At 32.5% G+C, this 21,065-nt stretch overlaps 1 protein-coding gene across 1 annotated transcript; it reads left to right on the top strand.

The window, feature by feature from the left end:
- The first annotated feature begins 1,673 nt into the window (after positions 1–1,673).
- Positions 1,674–20,463, top strand: LOC143080973 (uncharacterized). The gene is made up of 2 exons (XM_076257186.1): positions 1,674–1,943; positions 18,587–20,463. The coding sequence occupies exon 2, from the start codon at positions 18,597–18,599 to the stop codon at positions 20,286–20,288; it is 1,692 nt and encodes a 563-aa protein (XP_076113301.1). The 5' UTR covers positions 1,674–1,943; positions 18,587–18,596; the 3' UTR covers positions 20,289–20,463.
- Positions 20,464–21,065: the final 602 nt, after the last annotated feature.

Raw genomic sequence — 21,065 nt, 5'->3', positions numbered from 1 at the left:
TTGTGTTATATGATATATGCATAATAAACAATAAAATTACACCACCCAACATTGTTCCCAGTATTATTGAATCAGATTTTGTAAGGATTGACCCCTGCTGATCTGACTAAAAATGCTTAGGTGTCATATAAAAAACTCTTAGGACAAAGTGGAATAAAACTATACACCACTGTTGAAAACCTTAATTCTGATAACATTATTGCTGCATAAGTTAAATTCATTCATCAGGGTATTGAGAAGTTGATAGAAGTGTGCATCTGTATGTCACATACGAACTGTAACAATGTGCAAAACTCATACCTTGAAATGACAAATGTAAAACAGTTCTAACAAGAAAACCAGCGTCCTACATGTAGTTTATGTACAAATCAATAATTAAAAAAATCAAAATATGATATACAGCAACAAATGATATCACTGAATGACCTCGGATAGACACACACGTAAGCTGGCAGGGTAAAACATGATGACTGGCGTCAAAACCTCCCCTTAACTTGGATAGTGTACATACATTTTCACCGACTTTCAATCTTCGAAAGTATACATAGTTTAAAGTAATTTGAAAATGATTAATACACGTTAGTGGAAATTAGTACAGAACATGACAAAATCAAATCTTTAAAATGAGATATAACAAGCTATGACAATTTAAACAACACTGCCATAGTTTTCGTGATATTTTTGCTTATAGCGCTAAAAGTGCTTTGATTAATACCCCTTTAGTCTTTCGCCACTTTATTATATAATCCTAAGACAATATTCATCATGTTAAATAATGGTATTATAAATCTGGTTTATGTTTGAAATCAAATAAATACTCCTCCAATGCTTACATTAGTGTCATGATTTTATTTCAAGCTACATCGTACCCAAAAGGTATATACCAATTTTTTTTTTTAATTTCATGACATGACTAGTATCAAATGAAAAGTAACATCGAGTGGTCCCGATAAACATACATTCTGCATATTCATTCGTAAGGCGTTCATATATCTCGATTGATACTTTATGCACGTGCATATTCATGGTAGACTCGGTTTTAGTTTATTACCAGGATTTACTGTGGCTTAATCGATTAATGACTATTGAACAGCGGTATACTACTGTTGCCGTTAATAATACTGACTTAAACAGGGATGTGTTCCAGGCACAACAACTCCTCCAGCAGGGTTATGAATATGGACTCGACACTACATATGTTTTACGATTATCATCACGAAATTGGTTGACCAATACGAATCGTCTGAGTCTCGACTCATGAGAGACCTGTTTTCGTTGTCTCAGATCTAAAACATTGCAGGCAAGTTGTTTGGTCTGATCTATAAACAAGCATTAATAATACCTAAAAACCACTCTCAAAATAAGCTGAGAAACAATTATGATGAATTATTCACTTGCAGGAAAAACATTCGGCCTCATTGAATCCGTATTCATGTGAACTTCAATTTAACCCCTTAGCTAGAGCTGGTGCAAAAGAAAAGAATGTCAACATTGAAAGTGAAACAAAGATAAATCATTTGATTGACTGATTCGACCCACAAAATATCCTTAATTTATACAGGTAAATACAACAGGGATTAGCAGATTAAAATTTTGTTTATTAATGTTTATTAATATTTTAGGTTTTATGCTCTAGGGGGTCGAGTGGTCTAGCACGTCCGGTATAGTGCAAGGCGATTTGGTACCACGATATTTCAGTAGCATGAATTCGAATCCCGGCGAGGGAAGAACAAAATATTTGCGAAAGCAAATTTACAGATCAAACATTGTTGGACTGATGATTAGACGATTGATATTCACTGTTACCAAATTATCTACCTTGGGAAAATTTAAATTTGAGGTCACAAGACAGTATTGATTGAAGTCTACATGTCGTATGACAGGAAGATATTCAGCTGAGTGCCTAGCTATATATACCTTTGACAATATTTGTCAAGTTACAGGTATCTGTTGATTTTTTTAATTGGTCATTCTGAACTTAATGTCTTGTTCTATTTTACATTATTAATTTACTTATTCAAAACACATAAACAATAATTTTACACTTACAACGGTTTCTATGTACAATTGTACTTCCTTGTTTTAAAAGAGAACGATCATTATTTGTACATATAAAATCTTCTACAAATAAATAAGATTATAAGTCAATATTAAAATAGTAAATTGTGAGGCAGTTTCTTTTTGTTTTTTTTTATCCGCAATCTCTTAATTAAATATGTTGCACCAGTTTGATTTTTTGTTCTCAATCGAAAGTTCTGTCACAGCCATCAATTAGGAGAATGGCCAATACTATATACACATTATTGTGTAATTACAAATTTGCTAATTAGAAACTGGTCATTATTTATCAGCTGAGGGGGTCGATCCAAATTTATCACATCAAAAGGTTTTGTTGCCATCCCAACCCCCTTTTTACAATATTTTTTGTGAACCACATGATCCCCCTTAGAACAATGTTTCATAAGTATGACCCTCCAAAACAAATCCCCATTGATGAACAGGGGGAAGAAGATGATGACTGCATGCAAATAACTATGAGAAGTTTGTGGCCGTACGGTAACCTATAGTTGTTAATTTATGTGTCATGTTGGTCTCTTTTGGAGAGTTGTCTCATTTGCAATCATACCACATCTTCTTTTTTTTATATTGACACTATCTGTTACAGAGTGTGGCAGAAAGAGATTTTCCTTAATTGCAGTCATTTATTTTTTGATGATTTTGTACTGATTTTTTATAACGCATTCTACATTATATTTTTATTCTTTTATATATTATGTAACATGGACTAATTAATTTAAGAAAGATAGTTTACTTTGTCTGATTAGCAATCATTAATAAGTGATATTCTCAAAATATTTTGAAATATTTTTATTGAAAAATTAGAGCACATAAACTGTAAGGTAAATATTGTATTACCCTGAAGTTCATCGTGACTTCCCATATTCTTTGTTTTGAAGCTGATGGAACTGATTTTGTTTACATTTTTTAGTTTTATTCCGCTTTGAGAAAACCATAAATACATAAAATGTAACATCGATTTTTGTTCTTATTCTTTCTCCCCTTTTTTTTTGGGAAAAAAGAACATCTGACACATGCAAGAAAACAAAATGGGCAAATTTAGCATTTTTAAATGAATAAAATATAGACTGCAATTTAACTTGAACCTTCATGTACAGTCATACCTAAACTAATTGTCTTTGATTTTGTAGCTGATTATCCTTACAAAGTCAAGCTTCAATTGCACAATAAGCCAAATGTGTTGATATACATGAATATGTGCTAAAATTAATGATATGACGTAAAAAGTAAAAATAAATCAACTTTTTGTTCCATTTCATTTGACTACAACCAATAATCGTACAAATTTTAAATTTTATGTAAAATATTTCAATTCCGATTTTTACTATATGTTATGAATGAATGTACTTTTAATTGCATTTAATAAAAAAATTTAAAAAAAAACATAATAAAGTGGGGAAATGTCTCTATTCATTAATGCCTTTAGTAAAATTTTAAAGTTTTAATTTTTTTAATCAGTTAGAGGAAGTGGAACTGAAAATTACACAGTGCAAATATCAGTGATTTTATGGTTCTGGTTCTTCCTACATCAGATATGTAGCTTTTTTTTAGCCTATATTTATAAAAATAAATATATAGGTTTTAAATTATAAGTCAAGAACATTTAATTTCATTTAAATGTGGAAATGTTTTACGATATCCCCGAGTGTATTCTTTTGTGTGTGTGAATGCAATGTTGCACAACAAAACGTTCCTTCATCCAAGCATATCTTGGATGTGCAGGATGAAGGTCATTCTTAGAATATGAGCTTGAGGCTCGAAAGTAATGAATTAGCTTAAATTCTCTATGAGGGGTGAAGCTTACATGTACTATCTCTGTTTAAAGAATCAAACTATAACCACCGGACCATAGATGGCCAGTGACCTTGACCCTAGTATATAAGCACATGTTCCATAATAATTTGTCATTATTTAAAGCAAGTTTGTGTCGACCAAATATAAAACCCATTGGGAAAGGGTGGGTCTGACTGATAATCCCTAGGGTGGGAATTAACTACTTTCGAGCCTCAGGCTCGTATTCTAAGAATGACCTTTATCCTGCACATCCAAGATATGCTTGGATGAAGGAACATTCTTATTCATATTTCGCCTTCGGTCTCAAGTAATGAATTAGCTTGTTTAAAGTGTAGGCACAAAATAAAAACAATTTTTATATAAATGCCAACATTTAATAAAACATAAAAATCACAAGATCATCCAGTAACTACAACTGAAGAAAAGTGTTTTAGTACTGATATTATTCACTTCCCTGTTATAGAACTTATAAAAAGTTTTAGCATATGTCCAGACTAAGCTGTTGACATAATGTCTTTAATAGAACATGTTGAAGCTAAAGGCACGTATGAAGAGGTTCCTCTAAATGAGTGAACCTTAAAACGTCGGCTAGTATTAGAACTCTCTCTATAACTATCTAAACTTTACGAAAAGTTCCATAAAGAATAAAGAAACTCAGATAAATTCCTCACATATTTTGTACTCAAAACATGATAAATCATTGTCTTAACACCACAACGTTTTGGTTTATCAAAACCCTTGATCACCTCATTAGATAACTAACAGATCTAGTATTTTTCAAAAACTCATGTATATGAAAAAATAACGTGCCATGTCTCTGAATGAAATACATAGAATGTAAATCTACAGCTGATAAAGATTGTTCTTTGGCAGCTGTAGTCAAGGCAAATAAAGACACAAGTACAAAAGACAGTCTTCAATGTTAAATCCTCCAATAAATATAACGAACTTAAAAAAGAAAGCACTAAATTCATCTCCAAAGTGAAAGAGTATCTAACTCTTCCATTGCAGATTCAGGTTTCAGCAACCTTTAACACATATAGTAAACAAACAAATTTAGTAACATCTACTTCTTGAAGGATCAAGTCTGTTTCAACATAGAACAAGTAAAATCTACATTAAACATGCTAAAAATGAAAAGCTTCTGTTTTACCAAAAAATTCAATAATCAATAGCATCTTTTTCAGATGGTGATAAGGAATTGGTTCTCCTTTGAACACACCAAATAATGAAATTTCTCAAAAAATATTGATATGGCTTGATCATAGATGCATGGTCTCCAAGATGAAGTGTTAACATATTTTACAATTGATTTTGAAATTTCCTATTTATATTAAAGTGATTTTTATAAATATATCTTCTTTCAACTGCCATCCTGTTGAATCTGTAAAAATTTTAGACATATGTTAAGTATCAAAATTTTCTTACCAGGATTATAATGAGCTGTGATAAAAATGTCCTTTCTTGAACACCAAGCTCAAATAATGAAATATTTGTAATAAGGCTGTCAAGGGACAAAGAGGTTATACCTCCTATTGCATAATAAAAGCAACTGAAATTGTATTTTTTGACTGTATAACTCTCTGTGGCTCAAAATTTCTCTCCAAAAGAAAAATATAGCCAACAATTCTAAGTAATCTATATGAAATGAGCATATGTTCTAAGAAGCTCCATCTACCAACAGAAATTTTTTCTTTAAATTTGGATCCCAAATCCTTCTAATGAGGCATCTGGTCCAATCCAAAAACTTATTTGGATGGGTCTAATCAATTTTCAATTTCTGATTTTAAATTGTTAAAAATTTCACCTTTTGATGATAATAATCACTGTAACAACTATACAGTGCTTCAACATTATTTCTCGCCATGTTTCTGCAATGTAACATTTCCACAGATACTGCATTAAAAACATTCCCAATTAGACCAATATATGATGCAAATCATGTATAATACAGTTTCACAATTCTATTTAAGAAGAACTTCCCAAGGAAGATAATTTTACTATTTCTCATCTGTCAGAAAAAACTTAAATAACTCAGTATCAATAATGAGACAAAGGAAAACAATGTGTTATCAAGAAATGAGTACCAACTTCTTAAAATTTATTCTGAAGCACAGTTTATCAAGCAATTGCACCATTTTTCTGTATTCACAGTACAACTATCTAAATTTTGATCCGTCATAAAAGAATCATCAATGAAACTATATCATGTATTTACTTCAAGTGACATTTTTTCATAAAAATGCATAGACAGTTTTTAAAACCTTAGTAAAAACTCTTGATGCAGAAGCCAATCCAATACAAAGAACATAAATATCATATAAATGTCCTTTCCACATGAATCAGGAGCTTATGATATAATCCTTATTGATACCAAAATATGTATCTGTGATATCTATGGATGTTAGTTATATATAGAGAAAAATAGTCATCCCTATGAATTAAATCTAAACAAATGATAAATGGTCCTGCTTCAAATACTGATTAGTTTGTTTGAATTTTTCAAATAGATAACAAGCCTCGAAGACCCATCTTTCTTAGGAACTAAGAAAATATAGGAAATAAACTGATTTTCCAATGATTCAAGCTCTTAAATAGCTCCCTTAGCTATCAATTTTTGGACTTCTGAAATTATTTCATCCTTATGCATCCTTATGAAAGGTGAAATGTCTTTTATTCAAAAATGATGAACCTTGTGGTACAACATTAAAAATAATTTTATAACCATTTCTTCTCAAATCTAATATCAATAGATCATTAGTAACATTTTCCAAATCATAATATTTAAGTTCTTTACTGTATATAGGAACTGGTTGAGAAAAGTGACCTCTTTGAAAGTCTCTGTTCCCTGTTGGGAAACCTCTCCCTCTCAATGAAGGGAATTGTCTATACGCTCTATTGATCGACAGAGCCTCTGCAGTTAAACGACTGATACTGCCTTCCCCATAACAGTTGGGTGTAAAATAATTGCTAGACCTGGAACCTCTTTCAAGGAATCTAGGAATTTTGGGATTTCCCAAGCAAAATCATGATTAAACTGTTCAACAAACAGGCTGAGATAATTGACCATTAATCTCACTAAAAGAAGCCTTCAAGGCTACTGAAAACCTTAATGCAGGATCAAAAGACAGAAGGCAGAGAAACTGTCTCAAACCTCATGAGGTTCTTTACTACATTTAATAATAATGCGTCAATGCATCAATATACCTGCCTATCTTAAATCTCAACAGTACTATCTTGAGAAATATTCAGAAATCTATAGGAGATTTTGAAGCTATACAAGTAGCACTAGATTTTAAAACTTAGTTTTAGTTGCTTTGTCATTAATTTCCAATTGCAATGCCTTATATTATCTTTTATAAAACTTCTATGTTTTATACCTGTTTAAGAAAAGGATTTATTCAAAATACCTCTAGTTTTCTTATTAAATTTATTTATCTTTAATTTCTAAAAACAACCCAGAGGTGATGATAATCATAGCCATCACCCTGCAAGTGTTAACATCATTCTAAACATCTTGCAAAAGCAATACATTTGCATAATCAAATTCAGCCATTGTAATAAAATAATGTGTACCTGTACAGGTAAAACACGTGCAAATTCTGAAGAGTACTCATGACCTTCAGGTAAATAGAAATACTTTTAAATATCTACCTGTTTAACAAACAGGTTATGAATTAAGTAACAAATGTGCCGTACATCGTACTAAGGCAAAAACGTAATGAATATATAAAATTGTCATACATCGTAGACAATAAAAATTTTAATCAATTTCCATCGACACTGTCATCACCCTGTATAACCCCGATACAGATGAATCCGGACGTTGACGCGTTCGAATCGAACACACCATGTTCCACTGAGTTCAGACAGTAAAGAATTGGTACTTTTAAAGAAAATCCAGTATATATTCTTCGGATATTTTGCTCCAATATATTCTTTGCCATAATACTCATTACTTACTAAAAGGTTTTTCAAATATCTGACATTTTTATACACAAACATCAAAAAACGCACGACGATATCAATGATAAAACGTGCTTTGTATTTTTAAATATTCAAAACTTAATGAATCTCGTGCCACATAGTTTTTTAAACATACATTTTTGAAAATTTCATAGTTTAAATTAACAAACTTATAAAGATCGTAGGTTTATGTTGTATCTAGAAACAAACAAATACACGTTTTTAAGTGGCTTTATTTTCATGTTGTGTACCGCTTCGTTGTCATCACACTTTTTCACACTGTACGCTTCGTTGCGACAATATTGCGTTTGTCAATGAATTTTGCATGTATTAAATAATGATTTGATATGATTTTAACCCATATACATCACTGTGTATCATCGCCACCGGAAATTGGGCGATAGTTAAGAATTCATTCAATTTAAAGCATTTCCACTCATTTGATGAGGATGCCGCTTAAGAAATGATTTTCTGATATATAATTCTTTAAATTATTAGGCCGATAAGTACAAAATTAATACAAGATTTTGTGTAATACTCCAAAACTTGCCACTTAGTACCAGAAAATTTCGAGGTCGATCGTCCTCTGTCGCCCCATTCTCAAGATATTGAACTGTTTTTCATTATTTTTCCAGACACGTTTTTAGATTATTATAGTGTGGCATCATATTTACTGAAATTTGTGGTTTAAAACATGTATTTTTAAGATTATAGACCATAACAAATAAAGTCTAGGGTACGGCAACTTGCTCGTGTTGACAAATTTACTGTATGGCAACTTGTTTTCAACTGTATGGCAACTTGCTAATTTTAGAATAGTTATTTACCGTTCTTTCAAAGAAAATAAAGTATTAAGTTCAAATATCTAAGGTGGGGGGGGGGGGGGTACCCTTTTATGTTAAGCTGTTTTTGTCCTTTTCAAAGTTTTAATTTGTTTAAAACTTTTATTTGACTGATAAATTTTAAAAACTGTTAACTGTTTTCGACCCACTGTCTGTAATCTGTTTTGTTTAAATTTGTAATGTTGTTAGCTGTTTATTTGAAATTGAGATTCCTGTTATCTGTTACTTAATACTTAAAGTGTTCACTGTTTTTGACATTATTTTCTCTGTTAACTGATCTTAACTGTTATTTACAAGAATCACATTAAAATTTGCTGTCCATCTCTTTCTTTACGTTGCTTTTGTAAAGGAGTGACATATTCAGCATATATGTAACTGTATACATGTCTCTAAAAAATCTTTGAGTATAGTAAATCCTTGATAAAATTGAGAATGGAAATGAGAAAAATGTCAAAGAAACAGAAGTCCGACCAAATAGAAGAAACAACCCAACGCAACGAGAAAATTATGCACTAGGGTGGGTGTCAATTCACAGATAGGAAAAAAACTTAGAACTGACACTCATAATTTTTAAATACCCTCTTTCCCTTCCTTCCTAATAAATAAGGCTTACTATTTGAGTTATGCATGTGTATATTTATGGAAAGAGAATCGTCCATAGATTTGATTTCCAATAGTAATAATGGTGAAATATAATCTTTTTTTTTGTGTAACCATGGCAACAATCAGCATTTATTTGATACCAAATATTGCAAAATAGGGGGTTGAACATGTCACAAAGATCTAAAAAATTTGGTCCAAAGGAAAATTTCAATTTTCAATCAATAAGAGTGATACCTATCCTGAAACCATAGACATATATCTATCAAAAGGTAAAAAAAGTCATATGCATTTCTGCTGTTTTTTCCATAAAATTGAATTGAAAAGATCGAGCGTCAAATCTTTGTTGAAAAACAATACAAAATTTCTAAATCTATGGCGGTACGGATAGGAACGTATGGACGTTCAAACTGAAAATGGCTTATAAAACATGCTAAAAACAATCTAAATGTTCATATAAACCCACTAGGAAGGCTATATTATTATTCAACTATCTAAAAATCAATTCAATTGTACAAAAACTTTCATATTTAGAAAATTCACCATGGCTATAATGCGAAACTAAACTTGTAACTGTGTATTGATATACCTGAAGCTGTCTCCTAAGTGAGCAATCATTTAACTACAAAAAGGGGGTAGAAGTTCAATGTTGTTTCTTGAAACATATAAATGAACCAAAATTTAAAAAATGAAATAAATACAAGACAATATACAAATGTAGCAAAGGTTACGGACTCAAGTTGGGTCATGCAGGTGCAACAAATGCGGCAGTGTTAAACATGTTTAAGGATATCTCATTCCCCTCTTTATACGTCTAACCAATGTAGTTATATATGCCTTCTATTTGTAATGTATCCAAAACGTTAAAAGGAAAGGCCACTTCTTATCCAGCTAAAACCCTGGTCAGTCCTATGATAAAAATAATTCAGATGTATATGGAATGTTTGATAAGTTATATTGACCCAGAGTACCTGGACGGAATTGTGAAAAATAAAGTACCTTTTCAATTTGCGATTCGTTAAATAACTGAACAGTGTGGCCTGGTAGAAGAGGCTGCAAATGAGGACTTGGTTCTCAAATTGATGTCAAATTTGCTAGTCTAAGACTTCACAAATGTAAAGATGGACCAAGGCTTTTTTTATATCAGCTCAGAGATCTTAATTGGGACTTGGAGATGAAAGAGCGCTTCAATTTGTGACACCTTACATGTTACTTTCTGATTTATACACTGGTTTTGATCAATTAAAATAAAAATCAGTAAACCTTCGTAATTCCTTTTAATAAACTCATGTAAGCAATGAGTCGTATGAATACACTGACGGAGATGTAACCATAATTTATAAGAGCCCCCGCCATAAAAAAATAAAATGTTCGCGCCCTATAGTATTCACTCATTCTTTCTGTTTGTTACACTTTCCTACGTCATGACGATAAGGGGACGACCATTTGATATTCTGGGGGGGGGGGGGGGCAGGAGGATTCTGAAAATAGATAACTTGGCCTTGATAATCACAAAAATAAATGGTTTGTTCTGTGGTAGTTTGAAAATAAATTACCTGACTTGCAATGTATTGAAAATAAATAACTCAGCAGGTCTAATCGAAAGTATGAGATGGCACCAGATTCTTCATAAATTCATCTTTTCTCCCAAAAAAAATCGGGAAACTCTTCCCAAATTTTTTAATAATAAAAGTATAAATATTATTTGTATTTGAATATACTTAAAATGTCTAAAAAAATGGTTTCATTTAACTTGAGGTACATGTATATTGTTTCCGGAAACCTTACCCCCCTTTGACTTTAACAGGGCCGTAACTACATTGAGGCAAATACCTCATGTAGGAAATTTCAAAACCAAACGCTTGTCTCCATATCAAATTGTGTTCATGGCGAGTGCCTTGCAAGAAGCAAGTTCTGTTTTCCCTCAGACGTAGCCCTGATTTTTCGGGATCAATGTTTTTTTTATTTATTCGTCTTTTGTTCATTGATTGTCCTTTTGTATTCTGTTAGTGTTGCATTCCTTTTGTAATCTAGTAATTTTGTTATGAACTTGATCACGAGTTTAAAAAAAACAGCAGCCACAAACTTAACTATGTGAATTCCATTTTTGCTTTATCATGCACATTGGTCTTTTGATGCTACTAGAAACTTAAGTCTTACACTGAATTTATACATTTTGATTTGAGAATAAAATATTGTCAAAAAATTATTAAAACAAAACTTGCATTTTCAGATTATAAAAGGGTTTTTCGGAACACCCAGAAAGCATGATTTTGCATCATTTGTTCTATAGCTTCTTGGGCCTTCAGTGGCTCCAAAACCCTTCCAAAAAAAATTTGGCCTCGCACCGCTCGGCAACATATGTTTGCCAATACTTTTAAAAAAGGCTAGTTACAACCAAACTTCAATATTATGTATGTATGCAATACATGTATATGCAGTTGGAAATATAAAAGATTCATTTCTGCAGAGGATGATGATTAATTCTGATTAAATGGTACATAATGACTTGACTATACATGTATTATTTATAATAAACAAAACATTTAAAAATTGTATGTTTTCGAATATCATAAATATAGTTGTGAAAATGAATAATCAGTCCATTGCTTTAATGAAAATGAAAACTCTTGCTTCAATAGTGCAGAAAATGAATAATCTGTCCTCTTAGTTTACGAAAATAAATAACCGATCAAAAACAAATCCTCCTGCCCCCCCCCCCCCCCCAGAATATCAAATGGTTGTCCCCTAACCCAAGTTTGCTACGACTGATTGACATAAGACATTTACTCAACAATATACATAACCAGAAGAAGCCTCCCTTTTGCTGTTTGAAGCATTTTCGATTATTCATGACATAGTCCTTTTTCTTGGAGTCAATCACTCCGTCTGCTTTTCCATCCGTTCAATTGTCTGTCCATGTGTCAATAAAAAAATATGGTACTTGCGTGTGTCTTCTGAAAATTAGTCAGCTTTATAAAAGATTCCTTATGGAGCTTGGCATTTCTGCGACTTTGTACAGTGGTTTTCAAACTTTTGAATACATTGAAGATATGCACTTCCCCTTTTCATTGATTTGGGTTCGTTTGGAAAAAAGGGTAAATTAAAGTTGCTGTTAAATCTTATCAGCATTTAAAATTTGTTGTTAACTGTTTTTGTCAAAATCGAGGTGATGTTAACATGTTAACGGACCCCTCCCCCCAATCTAATTATGCATTAGATAAAATGCGTTAGATAGAAATACCATTTGCTTGACAGCATTTAAGATGTATGCAAATTATATATTTTCAAAAACTGACAAGAAAATTAATTCGAAATGCAATTCACGATTTGTTTCTCCTTACTTTCGATGAAAACAAAGTATTTTCTTAATTTTGTCTGTCCGAATTCTCGATCCTGTGGTTCGTTGGTTGTCGTTTCTTCATCTCTATCTTATTTGTTGTTTTCATAAATTGTTTTGTTACACTGTATATGAGTTAGGCCGTTAGTTTTCTTGTTGAGTCCTTCCACATTTTTCTGTCGGTGCTTTTTATAGCCGACTATAAGGTACAAGTTTTCGTTGTTGAAGGCCGTACGATAGCATATAATTGCTTGCATACACTTTATTTTATCCTGATGGATAGTTATCTTATTTGCTATCATACCACATCTCCACTGTTTTTATCTAAAAAAAAAAAAAAAAGCTAGCACCAAGAAAAGATGAATGAACGGTTTATTTTACTGAACTTACACAACAAACAAGACAACAGTCGTTAGTAGTATAACGATATATAAATGTATTGAGATAATATGGTTGAAAAAAACTTTTTGTACAAAATCGAAAAGCGGTACGCAACGAGGCCTTCTGAACTGAATTAACGGCATATATTTAATAATATTTGATAAGTAAGACATTTTGTATATTTGTAAGCCTGTAAAGCTTTGATATCAACAAAATATCGTCACTTGATAATATCTCAACAGTGATTAATTTCCTCTTAAAATTATAATATATTGCAAGACGCCGTACAGACAAAAGTTGTTATTTTACAATTCGCCGTACAACGTCCTGCAATTCGCCGTACAACAAACAAACAATGTTTTTGTCCATATTCTTTAAAAAACATGTTTTTGACAACAAATTTCAGTAAATATGATGCCACACTATAATAATCTAAAACCGTGTCTGGAAAAATAACGAAAAACAGTTCAATATCTTGAGAATGGGGCGACAGAGGACGATCGACCTCGAAATTTTCCGGTACTAAGTGGCAAGTTTTGGAGTATTACACAAAATCTTGTATTAATTTTGTACTTATCGGCCTAATAATTTAAAGAATTATATATCAGAAAATCATTTCTTAAGCGGCACCCTCATCAAATGAGTGGAAATGCTTTAAATTGAATGAATTCTTAACTTGTTTACTTTTTTTTCTATTTCTCTCCGCTTCGTTAGTACCCAATTTCCGGTGGCGATGATACACAGTGTACATGTTTAAGAAAAAAATTACCACTAAAACATACAGACAGCAACCCATAATATCCGTTGTACGGTCGAAACACTCTCGGAGGTATTTTGTACATTTAAAAAAATCCTTATGTATAAGAAAGCAAGTGACGAAAGTGTAAATTGGTAGGACAATATAATTACTCGACAGATGCAAATATCATAGGCTGAGCATATACAGATAAACAAGTCCGATATATAATTTGATAGCATTTTTGAAAGTGTTTACCATACAACATTCAATGTATGGTTACAGCACTGTCCAAGGTTAGGGGGTGTCACGAAATGGAAGTTCCTTTAAAATATAAGTTCCAAAAGGAAAAATAAATGGTAAAGAATATTTTTTCCAGCAGGAATATATATTATTACAATGTTTATAACAAAGTTTCCATTGGAACTTCTGTAAGATGGAACAAATATACGTTGACAGTGTGTTCGCTAACATGTTTAATCCCGCCATATTCTGTATGTGCATGTCCGAAGCCAGGAACATGTAATACAGTGATTACATATTTTTGTCTACCATTTTGGGCACAAATTAGACCGCAAGTTTTCTCGTTTGAATTGTTTTACATTTGTCATTTCGATGTGTTTTAAAGCTAACTATGTGGTATGGACTTTTCTCATTATTGAAGGCCATACGGTGACCATTAATAACTGTTCATTTTTGTGTCGTGTGATCTCTTGTGAAGAGTTGTCTCAATACCACATCTTCTTTTTGATATAGACAGCAATCAAAAACAATCAATGAATTATAGGCGTTTGGCCTGAATCTTAAAGGCGGGTTCAAGGGGTCATGGATTACAATAGAGTTATACATTAAGGCTAAATAATATGTGTATACAATAAAGATGTAACTTATACAGTTAATCCCTCATACAGATTAATCGTACAGTGTAGTGAGTGTGGTGCTCTTTTTACACGAGACATTGGATCTTATATTCCCATTCGGACCAGACGTGACTGCGTACTTTTACGTCCCACAAAGCTAAAGGGATGACCAACTTCAACCAGGTTTTACTACTGGTCGGAAAAAGACCAAAGTGACCATATCTACTAGTAAATTACTCACTCACCCTAGGCCTTTACCAAATTCTTTCATAGATAAAAAAAAAATGGCTATAATGTAGAAAGTTTTTGCTGTACCTATTAAATCAGAACATCACTTAACATTTTTACAAAATATATGCACACTTATGAGAACTCGTAAGATCGTACATTCTCTCGATACTGTTTACTTATATTTGGCATTGCATTACTTAATGCGTTTTATTACGTCTTTACCTAAATCCGTTGGATATATACTGACAGATACTGTAGTATTGAATACCATGATTTACCTCTTAGTTGTAATTTTCTTTGAGTTAACTATTAGCTACTAAAATTACTCTTTTGTCGATATTTTATGAATATGTTTTTTGTGCCTTGTACCGACATTTTGGGTTGAGTCAATTGCAACTGTACGGGTTTTTTTTTTGGTATCATGTCGTGCTGTTACACCAGTGTCCCAGGTTAAGGAGAGGGTTGAGGGCTCACGGGTTCAATCCCGCATCATTATTTTTGTGTCTGTCCAACGTCAGGCGCCTGTATAGTACATTGGTTGCATAGATCTATCATATTTTTTTTTTGTAAATGAATAATTCATAAGTTATAAACATATCACTGTTAGTTTTCCCGTTTTAAATTTTTCATATATATTTTTTTTTATATCGGGGCCTTTTATAGCCGACACTACGGTTTTCCTCATTGTTGAATGTTGTACTTTGGACTATAACAATTGTTTTAGACACACACTTCATTTAAACTTTGATGGAAAGTTGTCTTACCTGCCTTCACACCACATCTACAAATTTTATATGTAAAAAAAACCCTCAAAAAACAAGAAAGAAAAAAAACCAGTTGGACTGCCATCTAAGGCATTTGGCAAACTAGGTTCAACGAGCTGATATGGCTGCTTTTTTTGGCGAATTTGGAACAACATCGGCATTTAGAGCCTCTAATTGTGAACAGTACGAGTCATCAAAGTTGTATTGGCTGTACTATACTTTTTGAAACTTTATTTGCTCTGAAATATATTTGTTAACAGTCTATTTCATCTGGAATAACGTTGAAATTTAAAATTTTCAATAAAAACATTTTTGTCGGCTGTTCGCTGGTTTAAAATTGCAATTTTGGCTTTAAACGACTTTTTTTTTATGTTCAACTACTTTGATTAAGTTAACAAATAAAAAATTACAATACAATATAGGAAAAGGGTCGCCGATGCCATCTCGAATACCTTAATAAGAAAGTGATTTGTGACGGTTTTTGTCAACGAACTGTACAGTGATTAATTAAAAACGCACAACGAACTCGACACATTTGGAGGAACGAACAATACCGTTAGACAAAAATTATTAAGTATGATATTGCGTTTATTATAAGTTCTAGGGAACATTAGAAGGCACGTAGTAATCCAACGTATAGTTTTATATTATTGCTTAATGTATTAATACGCAAAGGTGTATGCACGAAAAGATATTCAGCATTGTTTATCGCATAAAACGTATGAAATTGCTCCATGCCCGTGCGTTTTGCATCTAGCAGTTTTATCGGACGGTCTATGCAATATCTAATACTTACAACAATCGTATAATTGAATAAATAAACTAACAAGCACATTGACATATTTATATATACACAAATAAGATCGAGAGAGGCATTCGAAATTGTTGTCATCCCAATTGTGTCCTGATTATCGCTTCGAACGCGTCAACATCCGGATTCATTTGTATCGGGGTTATACGGGGTGGTCATACATCGTAGACAAGAAATGTTTAAGTCATTTCCATCAACACTTGTCATACATCGTAGACAATTGAGATATTATTATTTCTAATTAACATATTAACAGTAGCACTTGTCGTACATCGTAGACAAGTTAAATGTAATTTAAGTAACTTTCCCCTAAATCTTAGATAAAAATTAAATAAAATAACTAAAAAGAATTCAAGTGAAGTGTTCAATTCACACCCTCTAGAAAAATAATGACAAGTTATTATGGAACAGGTGCTTATATACTAGGTTCAAGGTCACTGGCCTTCTATGGTCTGGTGGTTATAAAATTTAAAATTGAGAACGGAAATAGGGAATGTGTCAAAGAGACAACAACCCGACCGTAGAAAAAAACACAACAGCAGAAGGTCACCAACAGGTTTTCAATGTAGCGAGAAATTCCCGCACCCGGAGGCGTCCTTCAGCTGGCCCCTAAACAAATATTTACTAGTTCAGTGATAATGAACGCCATACTAATTTCCAAATTGTACACAAGAAACTAAAATTAAAATAATACAAGACTAACAAAGGCCAGAGGCTCCCGACTTGGGACAGGCGCAAAAATGCGGCGGGGTTAAACATGTTTGTGAGATCTCAACCCTCCCCCTATACCTCTAGCCAATGTAGAAAAGTAAACGCATAACAATACGTACATTAAAATTCAGTTCAAGAGAAGTCCGAGTCTGATGTCAGAAGATGTAACCAAAGAAAATAAACAAAATGACAATAATTCATAAATAACAACAGACTACTAGCAGTTAACTGACATGCCAGCTCAAGACTTCAATTAAACTGACTGAAAGATTATGATTTCATCATATGAACATCAGGCACAATCCTTCCCGTTAGGGGTTTAGTATCATACCATCATAACATATATGAGATGAACATAACCCGTGTCATGCCGACAACTGGTTTTTGAATAAATGTGTTCCGACGCAAAGACCCTATAAGTGAATCAATATTAACGCCCAAATATGCAATCTTTAATGACCTGACAACAGTATCGTAACTATATCCCTTCTTAATTAGTCTATTCAAAGGTTTTGTTAGTTTCTGAAGTGAATACTGATACCTTTGTGCTTTATAAAGAATATTTCCATAAAAAATTGGATGTGAAATACCTGAACGTATAAGAAATCTGCATGTTGAGCTATATTTACGAATGATGTCCTTATACCGATGATAAAATTTAGTAAATGTTTTGACTAGTTTGTCGAAAACCCTGGTGTAATAATTATAGTTTGTTTCTTTAAACAGAGATATTACATGTAAGCTTCACCCCTCATAGAGAAGTTAAGCTAATTCATTACTTTAGACCGAAGGCGAAATATGAATAAGAATTAAAGGCCCTTAATTGAAATATTAAATATGCTTTTTCTACATCGATATCTTTGTAATAATTTAATAAATTAATTGTACCTGTTTTTTAGAATGTACACATCTGTTACAGTCCAATATCTTTCCCAAGAAATATCATCAAAATGATTTGTACACTTTAGAAAGTTGAAATAAACATGTTCCTCTGCATGTTCAGAAACTTTGTATACAGTTGTTAATCTTACGAATTTAATCTAAGTCGGTTTTAAATTTTCACATCTTATTGATAAGGAACCACAACATATGAGTGATCAGATACACTACCCTTGAGAGATTGGTCATCCTGCTGGTGCTGTACACTATCGAAGATTTAAAAATGACAGAAATTATCCAAGAGATTGCACGCTTACTTCTATATTATCAACAATTTATATACTCGCCAGACATATCCCCCCCTAGTTAATTTTTTGTCATAGCAATTCCCCAGCTGTGTCATATTTTTGGTAATGACCCCCTGTAAGTGCACCGACCCCTTAGCTGATAAATTATGACTATTATTCCAATAACGGTTTCTATTCAACTTTTATTGTTTCTATAGTTTAGTTCTAATAAAATCCTTGAATTAATTTTCGTCCTTATGGAATTTTAAACATGAACCAGTATAATAACAAATACGTTGTTTTAGGTAGTAAAGTATGGCATCCAACATTCTTTGTGGACCCTGTAGCCACGTCAACACACATAAACATGCACAGAAATGGTGTACTAATTGCGAGGAAGGTTTTTGTACTGACTGCGAACAGGTTCATAGATCCATGAAGGTCACTAGAAATCACACACTGATATCTACCGACGATTATCGTAAAATTGAACATGTCCCCGTCAACCTGAAATGTGATACCCATGACAAGAAAGTTGATCTATACTGCAAAACACACGACGTAGCGATTTGCATAGCCTGCTTTCCCTCACTACACAAACATTGTTCTGATGTCATTCCCCTCGACGAAGCAGCAAAAAATGCAAAGAGATCGACAGCCCTGGATGACTTGGTGGATTCAATAAAAGTTGTTTTAGAAAACTTAAAAGATTTCATCAAGAATCGCAACAATGCTATGAAAAATCTTGAAATAGAAGAACAAAGCGTCAGAAAATCAATCAGTGAAATGAGAGCGAATGTTAACAAACATTTAGATGACCTTGAAAATAAAATGTTAGATGATTTGTCTCAACGGTATGAAAATTGTAAATCAAAATATGGAGAAGTCCAGAAGTATTTGAATAAAACTGAAAAAGAAATTAAGTTACTACAAGAACAAACATCCCAAATGAAGCTTGTTGGATCCGACTTACAGGTATTTCTTGGAACTCGTCAGGTGACCAAATTAATCCATAACGAGGTACAAAGCGTCAAATCAATGACGAGCACTTTTCAGGATTACAAGATTGGGGTTGAGATTCATCAAGGAATAATTTCGTTACTAGAAAATGTCGATAATTTCGGCAAGGTTGAAGTTGAAGAAACCACTCTCAATTTACCATTCAAAGAAGCAAAGGTCGACCAAGCTCAAATAGTACATACACCAATCGGTCAATCGTTTGATCGAACAAGGCTTCAATTGAGACAAAAGTTCAAAATCAAAGACAAAAAAAATAGAATGAATGTCCGCGGATGTGGGGTTTTACCAAATAGTCATGTATTGATTGTCGATTACCATGGAAACAAAGTGATAATGGAGTATAGTGACGACGGAAAACACATCCGTGATATACCAGTCTCTGGAAAACCGTTCGATTTGGCGACTTTAGATAGCGGTCGCATAGCCGTTTCATATGGTGGGAATAATATGGAAATATTGAACATTAACAACAAAATGGTTCACGCCAAAGTAACTTTTAGATCGAGTTGTTGGGGAATTTCATACCAGAATGGACACATTTATATAATAGTTACTCATGAAGGTATTGTGGAGATGGATATGTCAGGGAAAATATTACGTACAATAGGTGGGAAATATGCTCAAGGTGGTATTTTTCATATCACTACAACAAACGATAGAATATATTGTACCGACTATTACAAAAAATTAGTACACTGCTGTAGTATGACGGGTGAGGATATTTGGACATTCACTGACCAGGCTCTTGTTGATGCAAGGGGAATATCAGCTGATGTCGATCAGAACGTTTTTATTGTGGATACATCTTCTAACAACCTGATGATGATACAACATGATGGGAAGGTCAGTAAGACCTTACTTACTGAATCCGACGGTCTGGACAAGCCAGTTCCCGTACATTACAATAGAGACAAGAAATTACTGTTGGTGTGTAATACAAATGGAGATGCCTTTCTATATAGTGTTATAAGGTCAGAGACAGAATAATCATTTTATATATATTTTGTATATCGTTTTAATGAAAAATCTATATTGACTTATATTGGATTTATTGAATGGATGTTAAAATATTTTAACATTACATTTAGTTAACGCTCGATAGGATTTAACCTAATGTAAGATATGAACAATGTCGAAATAAAAAAAAATGTATGTTTTAAAATAATCCCGTTTTTTTTATCAGAGCACTGTGTCACACTCAAACTTGAAAATAACATTTTCGATATAACGAAGCGTCAAATACGACAGCCTTCGTGTGATTGGGAATGACCAGCACATAATCGTTCGTCACTACTAAGGAAAAGTATTCCGTATGATAAAAATGTAGAGGTCTTGATTTAGTTGTTAATGGTGAAATGCTGAAGTTTAGAATATCAAACAAATACAAATGTAGATTTTGGTATACTTTAAAAACGACTTTCTCACATTCCATCGAAAATCAGAAAGGATCCTTTTCAAAAGTAAAACGACGAAAAGAAAATAGATAATAAAAAAACTTCTTTAATGATAATCTATTTTGTTATAAAACATTGATAGAAAATAACATTCTTGAACTTAACCGGTGTTAAAAATATTAAGACATTCTTCAAGTAGATGTCTGAAAGATATTATGAAATACAACAACTTGAATTTGGATAGTCCCATTAAAATGTGATGGGACTAAACGAGTTCTAAACACTATATTTATAATATTGATAGTGAGTTTAAAAGCTACAATGATCAATTTACTTCTTTGGAAAATAGCTATGGGTACAACATCGGCAG

The sequence above is a fragment of the Mytilus galloprovincialis genome, chromosome 6 (assembly GCF_965363235.1).
Source record: "Mytilus galloprovincialis chromosome 6, xbMytGall1.hap1.1, whole genome shotgun sequence".
In the NCBI taxonomy this organism is placed as follows: Eukaryota; Metazoa; Mollusca; class Bivalvia; order Mytilida; family Mytilidae; genus Mytilus; species Mytilus galloprovincialis.
Note: the sequence above shows the minus strand (reverse complement) of the source record. Positions and strands in the feature narration are given on the sequence as shown.

Coding starts and splice junctions, on each gene's coding strand:
- LOC143080973 (XM_076257186.1), top strand. CDS start 18,597: ATGGCATCCAACATTCTTTGTGGACCCTGTAGCCACGTCAACACACAT.